The following is a 13,492-nucleotide window of genomic DNA, read 5'->3' on the forward strand; positions in this document are numbered from 1 at the left end:
ATACTTTAATGAAAAAAAAAACTTTCAGTTTTTCTCAGTGTAAACGGACCTTAAGTATACATATAGCATATCTTTTGAGTCAACAAATAAAACAAAGTTTATATACAAGATGACGAATTACATCGCCTCATTGAAGACCGCGCACTGTAATGGAAAACAAATTTTGTGTTTTCTTACATCAAAAATGGGAGAAATCAATGTACAAAGCTTAGGAAACACAGGTATGTAGAATATTACAAAAAAATCCGCATTACTTTTTACTAATGTTCGCCCGAGACTCCGTCTGTGTGTAATAAAGTAAAAGTTAGTAGCCTATGTGTTCTTCCAGACTATCCTCTACATCTATGACGAATTTCATCGAAATCCGTTCAGCGATTTTGGTGGAAAACTCTAACAAACATCCATCCATCTAAACTTTCGCATTAACAATATTAGTAAGATTTTAACATATCTGTAGAAATATTGTGAAATCAGTATTTTTTTCTAAAATTTTAGATATAAGAGGAAAAGAATCCTCTTCTTTCGCTTTTCTTTAACTAGAAATGTGTTTTCGCTCCACTTATGGATTACCCAATTTTAATTATGTACTCTTGTTTTATCTTTTAAAATTCATAAGTAGTCTATAAAAACGAACCCAAGATTAATATCACTATGCTACAAAACTATTGGGTATAAAAGTCGCTCTTTTAACGTAACTAAGAGCGCCTTATTCTATATTATTTTAAAAACTAAACGTTTAGTGCTCAAATAACAATTACTTCATATTTGTTAACACTCTGTGGCAGTTATACGTAATTCCAATTTTGCCAACTTTGATTCTACGTTGTAAATTCTACCTTATCACTTTATTTTGTTATAAAAATAGTTTATCTGAACTCAAATAGTTATACTTCGTTTGTATCTAAATATTAAATTGTTTGCTTTAAGATTTATTCGCTTAATGTTGATTATTTTGGTGATAATAATTTTTTATCACAAAAAACTGTATTCTTTAGATTGATTTTGATGACGTAAATGATTACAAATATATGCAATAGGATCAAATGGTGCAATATTTTATATATGCGCAATTTTAGTTAAAAAAGAATTATATCGACGTAGGTTTTCACTGCCAAAAAATCTGTACAAAAACATATTGGCATCCATTTTTATCCTATAAAAAACTTTATGCACGAGTAACTATTCCACTCCCAACTGACATATCCCATATTGAATAAGCCTTCCGAGAAGTATTTGATTTCAAATCTGCTGAATCTGATCTGTTATATTGTGAATATCAGAGAAGAACACGAGTGCAGTGGAACTAAAAACTCCGACAGAAGAATTAGATATAGCGTTGAAAGAATGTGGCTTCGGATGGTTCCACGTATTACTACTGCTGGCTTCCCTTATCGGCTTCGTGGCCGGTCAGGGGGTGAGCAGTACCACACCATACATCCTGCCCGTCGCTGAATGTGATCTCAACATGGATTTGCTGCAGAAGGGATTCTTAAATGCTATCCCATTTATAGGTAAGCAATATTTAGTTATACTGTTAGAGTCAGCAACGGTATTAGCTGTCTTGCATTAACAAATGACTCGGTGATATCACGACCATGCAACAGATGGAAAGTGGAAGAATTCCCACTTTTAATTTAATGATTATGTGGTGATGAATAATATTAAGCAAAGGTTTAAACCTAAGTACTGTAGCACCATAACACGTTAGAATCTCAGATATATTTAGTCAACACTTTAAAGACTAAATAAAATACATATGGATTAATTAGGATTTGTTAACAGCGTAATATTATTAGCCGAAAATAATTACCTCGTAGTTATTTTTATAACATTCTTTCTAAGCTTATTGATGACATACATTTGTGTCGTGTCGTAGGCTTACAATATCGATTGAGTGACCTCATTTTTGCAATATGATGGTTAGTCTACATTTCTTTGTATGCTAAAATACTATTACTGGTAAAGTAGAAAGTATTACATTTTTCCTACCATTTTTAATTTTATAATTAAGTGAGAAAAAGATAACGTATGGATATATGCGTAAAGATAATAATGACATAAATAAGAAAGTATTGAGATTGAATGCCACAAAGGTAAAGGAAGACCGAAGAAAGTATTGATATATTTTGTGAAAGAGGATATGCTGATAAAAGGAGTGGATTCAAATATGATGGTTGATATAGATGAATGGTACAGCACATCCTGTGCCGACCCTACGTAGGGACAAGGGCAGGTTGATGATGATTTAGCCTGTAGCAATAAAGGAGCAGATTCTAATTTGAAAAGGCAAAAGCAGACCTTTGAACTGCAGAGGGCACAATCAATTTATACTAGTTTGATTCTCTTTACAGGAATGACAATATCTTCGATAGTTGCTGGATTTTTAACTGATACTTTTGGTAGGAAAATATTTCTCGTCTATGGATTTGGTGGACTATTTATATGTACATTGATGGCAGGATCCAGTCAAACGTATCTTTTATTCGCATCCGCGAAGTTTCTAGAAGGAGCATTGTAAGAGACATTTTAAATATTGATTTAATTTGAAATTAATATTGAGTATAGTCAATATTAATTTCTTATAATATTAAAACTAACTAAATAATATTACTTAAATAAAATGCTATCTTAATTGTTTTACTTAACATGAAGTATTCATTTCTAGGTTCGGAATTTCCTTCAACCCTCTGATGATTTTGACATCAGAATTCTGTCACAATGGAATCAGAGACCGCGTTGTGATGTTTCAGTCGTCATTCGCTGCGCTTGGACAAGTTATAATTGCTATCATTGCGTGGGTGATTCTTTCATTAAATTGGAAAGTGACATTTTTCGACGGTCATTTTGGTTAGTATTCACATTCTGAATTTAACAAGAACAGCAGAGTTGTTTAATTTATTGGCTTATTACACTTATGCTCTCAGAGACGTTTTATAATTAATTAAATAGGCCCTTAAGTAGATTATTCATATTAAATAAACTGTATGAGAACATCTTAAAGACGACCATATAAAAATAACCTCTTAATTGTAAGTGCGAAAATAAAAATAATTCTCTTCCTTAATTTCAGTTCTTCACACTTGGAACTTCTACATTTATGTGATGTCAATGTGGGCTCTGCTCTCTTGTCTCTTCTACACATTTCTACCTGAAAGTCCCAAGTACTACATAAGTCAGGGGAAATTCGACTCCGCAGGAGATGTTTTGATGAAAATTCATAAAACTAATATGAAATCGGATGCTACCTTAACGGTAAGATAGAATATTGCATTGCTGTGTTTACTGTTTTATTTTTTAAATTATTTATATTTGAGGGATATAAGTTTATGAAAAACAATTGCTATGACTAATTTTAAGTGTTTACGAAACTACGCGAATTATCAATTTTCTCTGTTTTTTTGTGAGAAGAAAATGAGAAAGACAAAATGAATATGTTTTTGTAAAGGTATTTTAAAAGCGAGAACCTTCCCAATCTCGAACATCAGGTGATTCTCGCTACGGTAGTGGGCATCGAAGTTTATTTCAATGTACATTTCAGCACTCTGAGTTATGGACAAGGAAGGAAGTAAAACGTGAGAGAAGCCAATCTCTGAGAAGTGATAAAGTTAGAAGTTTCAAGAAGAATCTAGTCATGGGCTTTTATAATCTGAAACCGATGTTCCGACGACCTCTGCTTTATTATTTAATACTTATCTGCGCTATGAATTTCTTGACGATGTTATTGTAAGTAAATGTTAGATCAAATTTATTTCATAATTATAATATACTACCAGTTGCTCGCGACTTTGATCATGTGAAATAAAAAAAATTAAAAATCAGCCTTTGTTATTCACAGACAACGTAGCTTTGTAATGGTGAAAGAATTTTTGAAATCTGTCCAGTAGTTATCGAGTTATTTCAATAAATAGAAAACATTCCACTTTAGAATATTAGTATAGGTTTTTACCTATACTAAATAATTTTTGATCGAAAAAAAGACGTATTCATTATTTGTGTTGAAAACAAAAATAGTTTAGTTTTTTTATTAAGGGTAACTCTATTTCTTTCTACTTAGTAAGACCAAAGACATTCAGATAGATACATAAACTAAGTTTATACAGCGTTAAGTCCATTTTTCACATATTGAGGGAAAAGTTAATATTTTATTAACATATTTCAGATTCAACGTTATAAGACTGTGGTATCCGCAGCTGTCAGCGATTGTTGAGAGTTTCGGCAGCAACCAGCCGCGGCGAGACTTGTGTATGATGTTGGACACTTACACTGAAGATATTAAGTTAAAAAGCGTTAATTTAACGGATTTATCAACATGTGTACCGGTAATATATATAATAATATTTCATTTTTTCCTATACTTAATATTGTAAGGAGGATAGATTTGTATTTTTGTATGTATTGTAATAACTCAAAAATTACTGGGTAGATTTAAAAGATGCTTGCACTATTAAAGAGCTACGCTATTGCCGAACAACATAGGCTGTTTGTTAACAATTTTTAAATTCGCGTGGACGGAGTCGCGAGCAACAGCTAGTGATAAAATAAACGAAACCTTCAGCAACATAGCATTATAGATATTAGCATGTAGAAGGAAGAAACTTTCAATCTTACTAATATTATAAATGCGACAGTTTAGATGGATGGATGTTTGTTAGAGTTTGTAGCCTAAACGGCTAAACGAATCTTGATGAAATTTCTGAAATCTGGAAGAAAACATATTCTAGTCGCTTTTGTTTTCTTTTTAATTCCACACGGACGGAGTCGCGGGCGAAAGCTTGTATCAAATAAATTTGATTATACGATTCGCATTTTATAGAGTAATTTCTTGTTTAGTCTAGTTCAACATAGTTCAGTAAATTCACACATACTTGTTTGTCATTTTACTAAACTATCTCAAGGGTCGCAAGGGTCCGACCGAGCTCATAAAAAGGTTACGATCAGTAGTAAATATTACTATTAAACTTGTACTTTAATAGAATATTTTAATATACATAAAATATATATTTTGAAAATTGATATGAATTTTCATACTAGCTTTCGCCCGTGTCTCTGTCTGCGCGGAATTAATAAAAAAGTAGTCATGTTTCATCAAGATCCACTGAGCCGTTCCGGAGATACGTTCTGAAAAAACATCCATTGGGATGGAAAAACATCCATTAGATTAGATGGTGGGCCATCTAAATATTCGCATTTGTAATATTAGTAAGATAGGTTACTTAATTACAATTACTTATAGTAAATGTAATTTAACTGCGATTTTTATTAAAAAATTGTTATAACAAATTATTTTTTCTTTTTAACTAATGTTTAAATTATGCTAAGATAATGGTTTACGATAATTATTCAAATGCCAGAATCGAACCAACGACTGCATGATTGAAAATCCGTCACCTTAATCATTACGTTATTGGTTATTTGATTTAATAAGAACTTAGTTTAACAAAGTTATACCGAACTTCCACTGGAATTGATTTAACGACGTAGCCATTTTAACGACGTTAATAAAGAGTTTTTATTTTACATTTTTATGTCTCTATTCTATGCTTACGATGAAACATTGAAACACGAAAATCCTTCGTTTAAGCAGTACCATAGTGTAGAATTTTCATTAATCTAACCCAGTCTAATTTAACAATGGTAGAGCCCGCTTTAACATCTTCGCACGAATGGGTCGGTTCGCCCGGTGTAATACCACGATCACACAGAAAACAGGCGTGAAGTGGAAGCAATTCCTCGTTTCATCTGATGAGTGTGGTGCCGGAGGCGTAATTTTAGTCCCTTTTCCTTTGCACCCCTTTCCTAAGAGGAAAGCATGGGAAGGAAAAGTGGATTTGACGGTGGAGGTGACGTATAGGACGGGGAAATGTCCTCTTTATGTGCGTCTCCTCCTCCGTAAATTAAGGGTAGACAACGCATCTGCAATTGCGGATATTTATGGGCAGCGGTTGCTTTCCATTTCAATGGATTCAGATGGCCGCTTGCTCGTTTACCATCTTGTATTATAAAAAAAAAACCCAAGGAACTTCATTGAATATTTTTGAGTTATTTCAATACATACAAAAATCTAAAAATTCAAATTATTCCTCTTTATAATATTAGTATTAGATAATAAAGTGCAATTTTCTTTGCAGACTATAAGTGGTAAAGAAACGTATATAAACAGTGTAATTTTGGGCTGTGTGTCCTTAATACCGTTGGTATTGAGTGGTGTTCTTGTAAATAAAGTTGGTAAGAAGAATCTATTCCTGGTTGCTGGACTGATATCGGTAGGATGTACTCTCGGACTGAGATGGACTAGTTCTAAAGGGACGATGGTCGCTCTGTTCTCTTCAGACGTAGCTATTACACAAGCAATGATGAGTTTGAATCAAGCATTTACTGTGGAACTGTTCCCTACAACTACTAGGTAAGTATTGATTTTATGCTATGGTTTCAAATAGTAGGTAAAATTTACTTCAGATCATTGTATTCTTGTGGTTTTTTTATGTTTATTTATCATACTAAGCGCCTTTCCCACCACTGGCTGATAGAGGCTCAGATAGCTAAAAATTGACGTCACTGTCAGATATGGTAACAAAATCCGATATGTCCATCACATATTTTACACCTTAGATTTTTATGAGTCAATTTCGTGGCGGAGGCCCTAAATATTGTAAATGCAAAAGTTTAGATGGATGGATGTTTGAGAGTTTGTAGACTAAACGGCTTAACGGATTCAGATGAAATTTGGTACAGATGTAGAGAATAGTCTGGAAGAACACACAAACTACTCACTTTTGTTTATTTTTTTATTTCACGCGGACGGAGTTGCGGGCGATTGATAGTTAATTAATAAGTATAAAAAATAATTAGAATCGAAAATACGAAATAAACTTTTAATATTTCATTTTATGTATTACACAAAATAATAATATTTGCAGTTTTACTTTGCTTAAAAAATATAGTACTTTTTAAAGCTATTATAGAATCATGCTATAATTATTATATTCAACAAGTAACAACTAATCTCGGTGATTTATGTTTGTAATCCATTAAAGTCTACGTGATTTCATCAGATTGATTAATAGTTCGTTTTAATTAGCTTTTAATAAACATAACACTTTGTACCTTAAGAGAAACGAACGTAATACTAAAACATATGTACTATAAATACTAATATTATGATAAGAAAGTTATCGTATAACTTTTGCCCGCAACTGCCAACTTCGTCCGCGTGGGATTAAAAAAAAAACTTAGTAGTCTGTATTCTTCCAGACTTTACATGTGTGCCAAATTACATCTGAATCCGAAATTAAACTTTTAATAGTAACTAGCTTTGCCCACGACTTCAACCGCGTGGAATTAAAAAAAAAAACAAAAGTAGGTAGTCTATGTGTTCGTCCAGTTTATGTTCTATGTCTATGTCAAATTTCATTCAAATCCGTTCAGCCGTTTAGAGTAAAAACTCGAATATAAATCCATCCTAGCATCTAAACTTCGCATTAATAATATTAGTATGAAGTACGATTATATGCAGTTAAATATAAATTAATCAGAATCCATATAATTTAAAATAGCGCCATCTAGTGTTCATCTTGTGTAAACTTTATTCGATGTTTAAAATTGTAACTTTTTAATTACAGAACATTAGCCATATCAATGATGATGACATTTGGGAGGATCGGCACATTGGTAGGTAACGTACTCTTTCCCGTAATGCTCAACATGGGATGTGGAATATCGTTTTATACGCTCGCGGGATTGATGATATGTAAGTAATAATTTTTACTATTATAATAAAGCGTAAACACCCACTTCTTTGTTGCCTAAGATGTCAGCAATTACAGCATATTTTAAAATAATTATTTTTTTAATAAAAAGCCCTACACTTACGTCGCGCTTTAGGCTATATATTTTCACGCCATTAAACTTAGGGGGCTAAATATTTTGAATAAAACCCTAAGAATTTGACAAATGTAAACAATAAAATAATGTTTTTATAATTTCACACGGATGAAGTCGCACGGGAACAGCTAGTCCTTTAGAAGTATGAAACATTTATTACCAAGCTAATTTAGTATTAACTCGATTAAAATTTTCACAGTTGTAGAGAATATTCTGGAAAAAAACAGGCTAGTTACTTCCTTACATTTTTTAAAGAGGATGTTTCCTAATGTTACAAATTTAAAGGCGTATCCAACCAAGTTGTAAATTGTCTGTCAACAATCCAACGTGCAAAATATCTGATGGAAATATTAGATTTATGGCTGAACAACTAATCTGACTATGACGTCATTTTTAAGCTATCTGAGCCGCTATCAGCCAGTGGTGGGACAGGCCCTAAATAAAGTTACGTTTAAAACAATAAAGGCAGTATTTTAAAACATTTCATAACAATTTAAACCTTAGTTATTTGTCTTAATTTAAAAAAAATATAAAAGTTGCATTATTGGATAACGGATGACGTCGCTGGCAAACGCTGGTATTATAACAACGTTAAGTAAAAACCTCGATTTTTTCTAATTTCAGGTGTCACTGCGTTGGCGTTATTTTTACCGAAAAAGAAATAATAGCTTCAACTTTATAACAACAGTGCTAATAGGAGAAATAAATGTCCTCCATTTGTTTATTATAATTTATAGCCTGTGGGAAAACGTAATTTATTTCATAAACTACATGTGACTTAACTATAATATGACTAACTTTTTCATAATATTATACTAAAGGTATCTCCCACCAAATTGTAAATTATCTGATAATAATCCAACATCTAAAACGCGATGGATATATCGGATTCTGTTACCTTATCTGACAGTGACGTCATTTTTAAGCTATCTGAACCTCTATCAGCCACTGGTGGGACAGACCCTAAGTATAATAAATATTGGGATTATACCAATATTTTTATCAAATACTCTAGTCTGTTATGTATGTATTAATATAATGTAATATAAATATGTATATATTTACTAAAGTATATGTATTTTTAGGCTAAAAAAACAAATCTAAGTTTCCTTTCCTGACCTTTTTTTATTTACACAACCAATAAAGAAAATAAACTCTACATTTATACAATAAAGTAAGATAATAAAATGTACTGTTATTTGCTAAAGATGTGTCAAATAGAGGAAAAATATAAATTGTGTACAAAAAAATCTTTTTCTATTTCACTTTTACATTTCACTTTGACTGAACTATCGCAGAACTGTTTAGTCTCACTTTGATTCATATGAGCTTTTATGAAGGTAATCACTACTCAATTTTAGTTGTGCAACTAAACAGTTGAATTTGCTACGAACTAAGCGACACACACAACGGTCGTGCGATAGTTTAGTCAGAGATTAGCGCCCGCTCTTAACCCTTGTGTACCTAAAATTTGATGGGATTATAAATCGAAATAGACATCGACAATTGAATTTATTTTAATTTAATTTTCAAAATAGAAAACAAAAAGGAGGCTATCACGAAAATGTTGCTATATTTTATTGATTTCTCGACAATAAGTTGGAAGGAAAATATATAAAAATGTCGTCTTGATTTTCTTTACTATTTTCCCCCTTAGTAAAAACAATTAAAATACACTTACCACACATTTTTATAAATTTGATTTTAAAAATTAAGTATCTAGGGTTAATAAAACTATACAATTTTCAGTAGATCTTGTACATAAACATTTGTAAGGAAAGTCCCACACGTGCAGGTAATCAGTGCGGAGTCCTTGTTTGTGTCGTGTTCTTATGGCGTACTCAGAGGTAACAAGCAGGAAACAATAGACGGGTACTGCACTCGTTTTTATAAGACGTTGCACAGTATTCGTACTATAGATAACAAAGCATACAGTGATGTCCTTTTTCGTTTAAAGTATAGATCGAAATTGTAATCGATAGATTTGTTTTTAGATTGATCCATTTTTGTACTGACTATTATAAAAATTAGGTTCGTCATTTAACGTCACATGACCAATCTTACCCGTAATAAATGCAAAAGTGTCGATGGATGGATAGACGGATGTTTGAGTTGGTAGCCTAAACGGTGTAACGACTAATCTCGGTGAAATGTGGTATAGATGTAGAGGATAATCAGGGCAGACCAATTAAGCTACTTACTCTTTTTAATTCCACATGCGAAATCTAGTATTTGTGTATTTTTGAATTCACTATCCGCAGTTGAATAATTCCGCAGTTTAAATTTGTAACTATAAGATTAAACAAAGGAAAAATAATATATGAAAAAGCTATTACGAAACCGAGCGGGTAAAATATTTCAATATTACTTTGAATTTCTGAGAAATAAGGTCGCTTAGAGAATGTAATCTGTGTAGATCGTGTTCCGTATTAAAGATAGTTTCTAAAACTATCTCTCATATTGACAGTTGACAATCTGTTTAATAAAAGTAATAATTTGTACTATTTCCTAGTAATAAATTGACTTCACTATTAAGCACGAGTTCATCCACGAGGAATTAAAATAAACATTTAATATATAGACTATTGATCCTTCCAAACTATGTTTTAAATCTATAGCGAATTTTATTGAGATGTTATAAGCCGTTTCTTTTTCTACAATATTAGCAAGAAGTTAGATTTGTTATCAATTTACCCTAACAATAGTTATCTCTGACGTCACTGTACATATAATGAATGATCAACCTTCCAACCTTACCCTACTCCCCTAGAGGCACCAGGTTTCTGGTTTAAAGTGCTATATAACATTCTAACAACATTTTGAATTTCAGGGTGAAAAGGTTTTATTCCGGTTTAGGTAAATACGAGTAAAAGTATTTCGAATTACTTCGAGTGTTGATGTTACATTAAATTTAAAAACGCTTAAAGCACCCGTTGTCTTTCCATCCGTTGTGAAATTTCAAACGATGTTTAAAAAAAAATAAAGTGCTTACATTGTGTTAAACCATTGTTCTGGTTTGACATTCAAAAGAATTCTATTCAACTATTCTTTTGTCTACATATAAGAAAGAATGGAAAATTTTTGCTTTAAACATAATAGAGAGACTTGTAAGAAGTCAATGTTTTAGTTAATGTGTTTTTTATAGATTTTAAAATATAGTGGATATTATCGCATTCTTCAAATGTTTTCGTCCACCACCATAATGCCCTACATCATCAGCTTACTATACGTCATATCTGAGAGGTTCGGAGCCTACTCTATGCTAGAGTAAACTAGACCATAGTCAACCACGTTGGCCCAATAGTGGTTGGTTCGCTTCACACATATCTTTGAATTTCTTTACAGATATGTATATGCAGGTTGCATCACGATGTTATCTTCTACCTTGAGAACATCGAGTAAATAATGTAAATGTTAAATTCGAAAATCGAAAATATTGGTACATGGTGGGATTCATACCCAAGATCTGTAGTTTACAAGTCTAGGCCTTAACCCCTGAGCCACCGACGCTTCATAACAATCTTGTTATTTAAGGTGATTAAGAAGGAAGACAATGCTTTTGAACAAATTCCCGTACCGACAAAACTTCATTAAACTAAGAATGTATTTTCCATGTTTCATGTAGTTGTGTTAAATGGAAAATCTTTTGAGAATTTTTCACTTTATGCGCCTCATTATTTCATTGTCAATGCCTTAAGAATACAATGCGTAAGTCGCAATACATTTCTTTAATACCGTCAAAAAATCGTATGAACGTATCGTGAGATAGGTTGAAGTATAGTTGCGTAATCGCCTTAACATTTCTGATTATTGTTGTCCTTGTCTCATCAAACAGAACAAAAGAGATGACAACAATGATGTAAATATCAATGGATGTACGGTTGGATAGCAAACTTTTAAAACACTTTAAAATCGCAGAGATTGTGCAACAGCCTTAATAAAAGTTAGCGGCAGTATTGTCTGCGGGTAATGGAATAATACTGTCATTCCCTTTGTTGCGTCGAGATAATGGTCCAACTTTGCCATTTGAGTAGGTAGGACTAGCACTATTCTCCATTTCTAAGCTTCAAGTATTCTTTCCATTTCAAACGTTGAGATTGTTATCTGTTACAATTATGAATCAGAAGTTGCCTCGTTTATTCAAGATATGGCATCCTTATCTTTACAGGTGGTTCTTTTATTTAAACCTTTTACTCTATTTGCGTTTTTCATATTTCTCATGTACTTCCTTTTACGTTTGTCTTTAGAAGTATCCAATTAAATATTTATTTATTATGTAATTAAATATAGTAACTATAGACTTTTTTGTGAATCTGAAATGATTTTGGTGACTATTTGATTGCCCTCTTCTTCAGAAAAATAAAAACTTACATTTGATTTTGTTAGCAATTGGAATATCGTCAATAATATATCGTAAAAGAACTGTTGTGCACAATTTTAATACTACATTCTGACTATATTGGTATTAAAATAGTTACATGATCTAGTTACCGACTGATATCTTCTCTCTCTTATTCTGCTCCCGTAGGGTAGGTGCAACAGGTTTCTGTCTGCAAGATAACTCTATCATGCGTGATCTCTTTCATCACTTCCTTTCTGATAACGCCTTTTACGCAATCAATCATCTCTTTCAGTTACAGAGAGATCTAATTCTAAAGAATGCTGATATACAAAAATATATAGCTCTTTTCTAAAACTGCACAGTATTCTATTTCCGCAAAATCTGATACGCAACGCTGAACAACCAAAAAACAATGTAACCCGCATGGCGCACTCTATTGTCGGAGTGACAAAATGTTCCGTCCACTGAGATATTCCTTGATTGCCTGCGTTCAGTTTTTAGTATCGAACGCAACGTACTAGGCCGACGGAACAATTTACCTTTTAACAAAAATCGTTGACGCTGCAAGAATATTAAGTTGTACATTGGACAAGGATTGACTTTTTAAATCTTTTGTATAGTACAAGCAAACAAAGGATTTAAACTATGTATAAATGTTCATCAATGTACTATTTACATTTGTAGATATGTACTTTCAAACTAAAGTTGAAAAAAAAACTAAAAGCATGTAATACAATTTTAGTTTAAAAAAATTAAACTAGATGGCGTTAATTAAAAAAAATATTTCAATTCGAACAATTAAAATGTTATTAAATCAATCGTGTATTAGCATGTGAAATATTCGCATGTTGGCTATCTTTAAAATATGTGACACAATTTATTACTCTATTTAAATAAAATAACTATCAAAAAAAGTCAATAAATTTCCAGTAATAGTATTTTGTATCGTTCGGCAATTTCGTACGTGTAACAACGGCCATTAGTAAAACAAATGTGCAATAAATTACTGGAAGCGGCTCCGGATATATGTTGATCTGTAAAAGCGTGATGCGCTCCCGTGGATCGGATATGTGATATTGATCAATCAGAACGGCTAACAGTTAATAGATTATATATGTCTATACTAATTGGTTTGCTTTTAATATTGCAATAAATTAGTTAAACCGTATCATACGGTACAGGAATATTAACATAGTTGAAATTTAAGTTCAAATAATTTGGATGTCCTTGATTTTATAACTAAACAGAGAAGCTGAATATGAGAATATC

The 13,492-nt window shown here is 32.0% G+C and overlaps 1 protein-coding gene across 1 annotated transcript; it reads left to right on the forward strand.

The window, feature by feature from the left end:
- Positions 1-134: 134 nt before the first annotated feature.
- On the forward strand, positions 135-8,842 carry LOC106102260 (putative transporter SVOPL). The gene is made up of 10 exons (XM_013281685.1): positions 135-221; positions 1,281-1,511; positions 2,352-2,514; positions 2,666-2,847; positions 3,071-3,252; positions 3,539-3,723; positions 4,160-4,319; positions 6,129-6,403; positions 7,620-7,747; positions 8,506-8,842. The coding sequence occupies exons 1-10, from the start codon at positions 185-187 to the stop codon at positions 8,544-8,546; spliced, it is 1,584 nt and encodes a 527-aa protein (XP_013137139.1). The 5' UTR covers positions 135-184; the 3' UTR covers positions 8,547-8,842.
- Positions 8,843-13,492: the final 4,650 nt, after the last annotated feature.

Source organism: Papilio polytes, unplaced genomic scaffold, assembly GCF_000836215.1.
Source record: "Papilio polytes unplaced genomic scaffold, Ppol_1.0 DF823923.1, whole genome shotgun sequence".
Lineage (NCBI taxonomy): Eukaryota > Metazoa > Arthropoda > Insecta > Lepidoptera > Papilionidae > Papilio > Papilio polytes.

Coding starts and splice junctions, on each gene's coding strand:
- LOC106102260 (XM_013281685.1), top strand. CDS start 185: ATGGGAGAAATCAATGTACAAAGCTTAGGAAACACAG. Junction 3,253..3,538: donor AATCGGATGCTACCTTAACG/GTAAGATAGAAT, acceptor TGTACATTTCAG/CACTCTGAGTTATGGACAAG. Junction 7,748..8,505: donor GCTCGCGGGATTGATGATAT/GTAAGTAATAAT, acceptor TTCTAATTTCAG/GTGTCACTGCGTTGGCGTTA.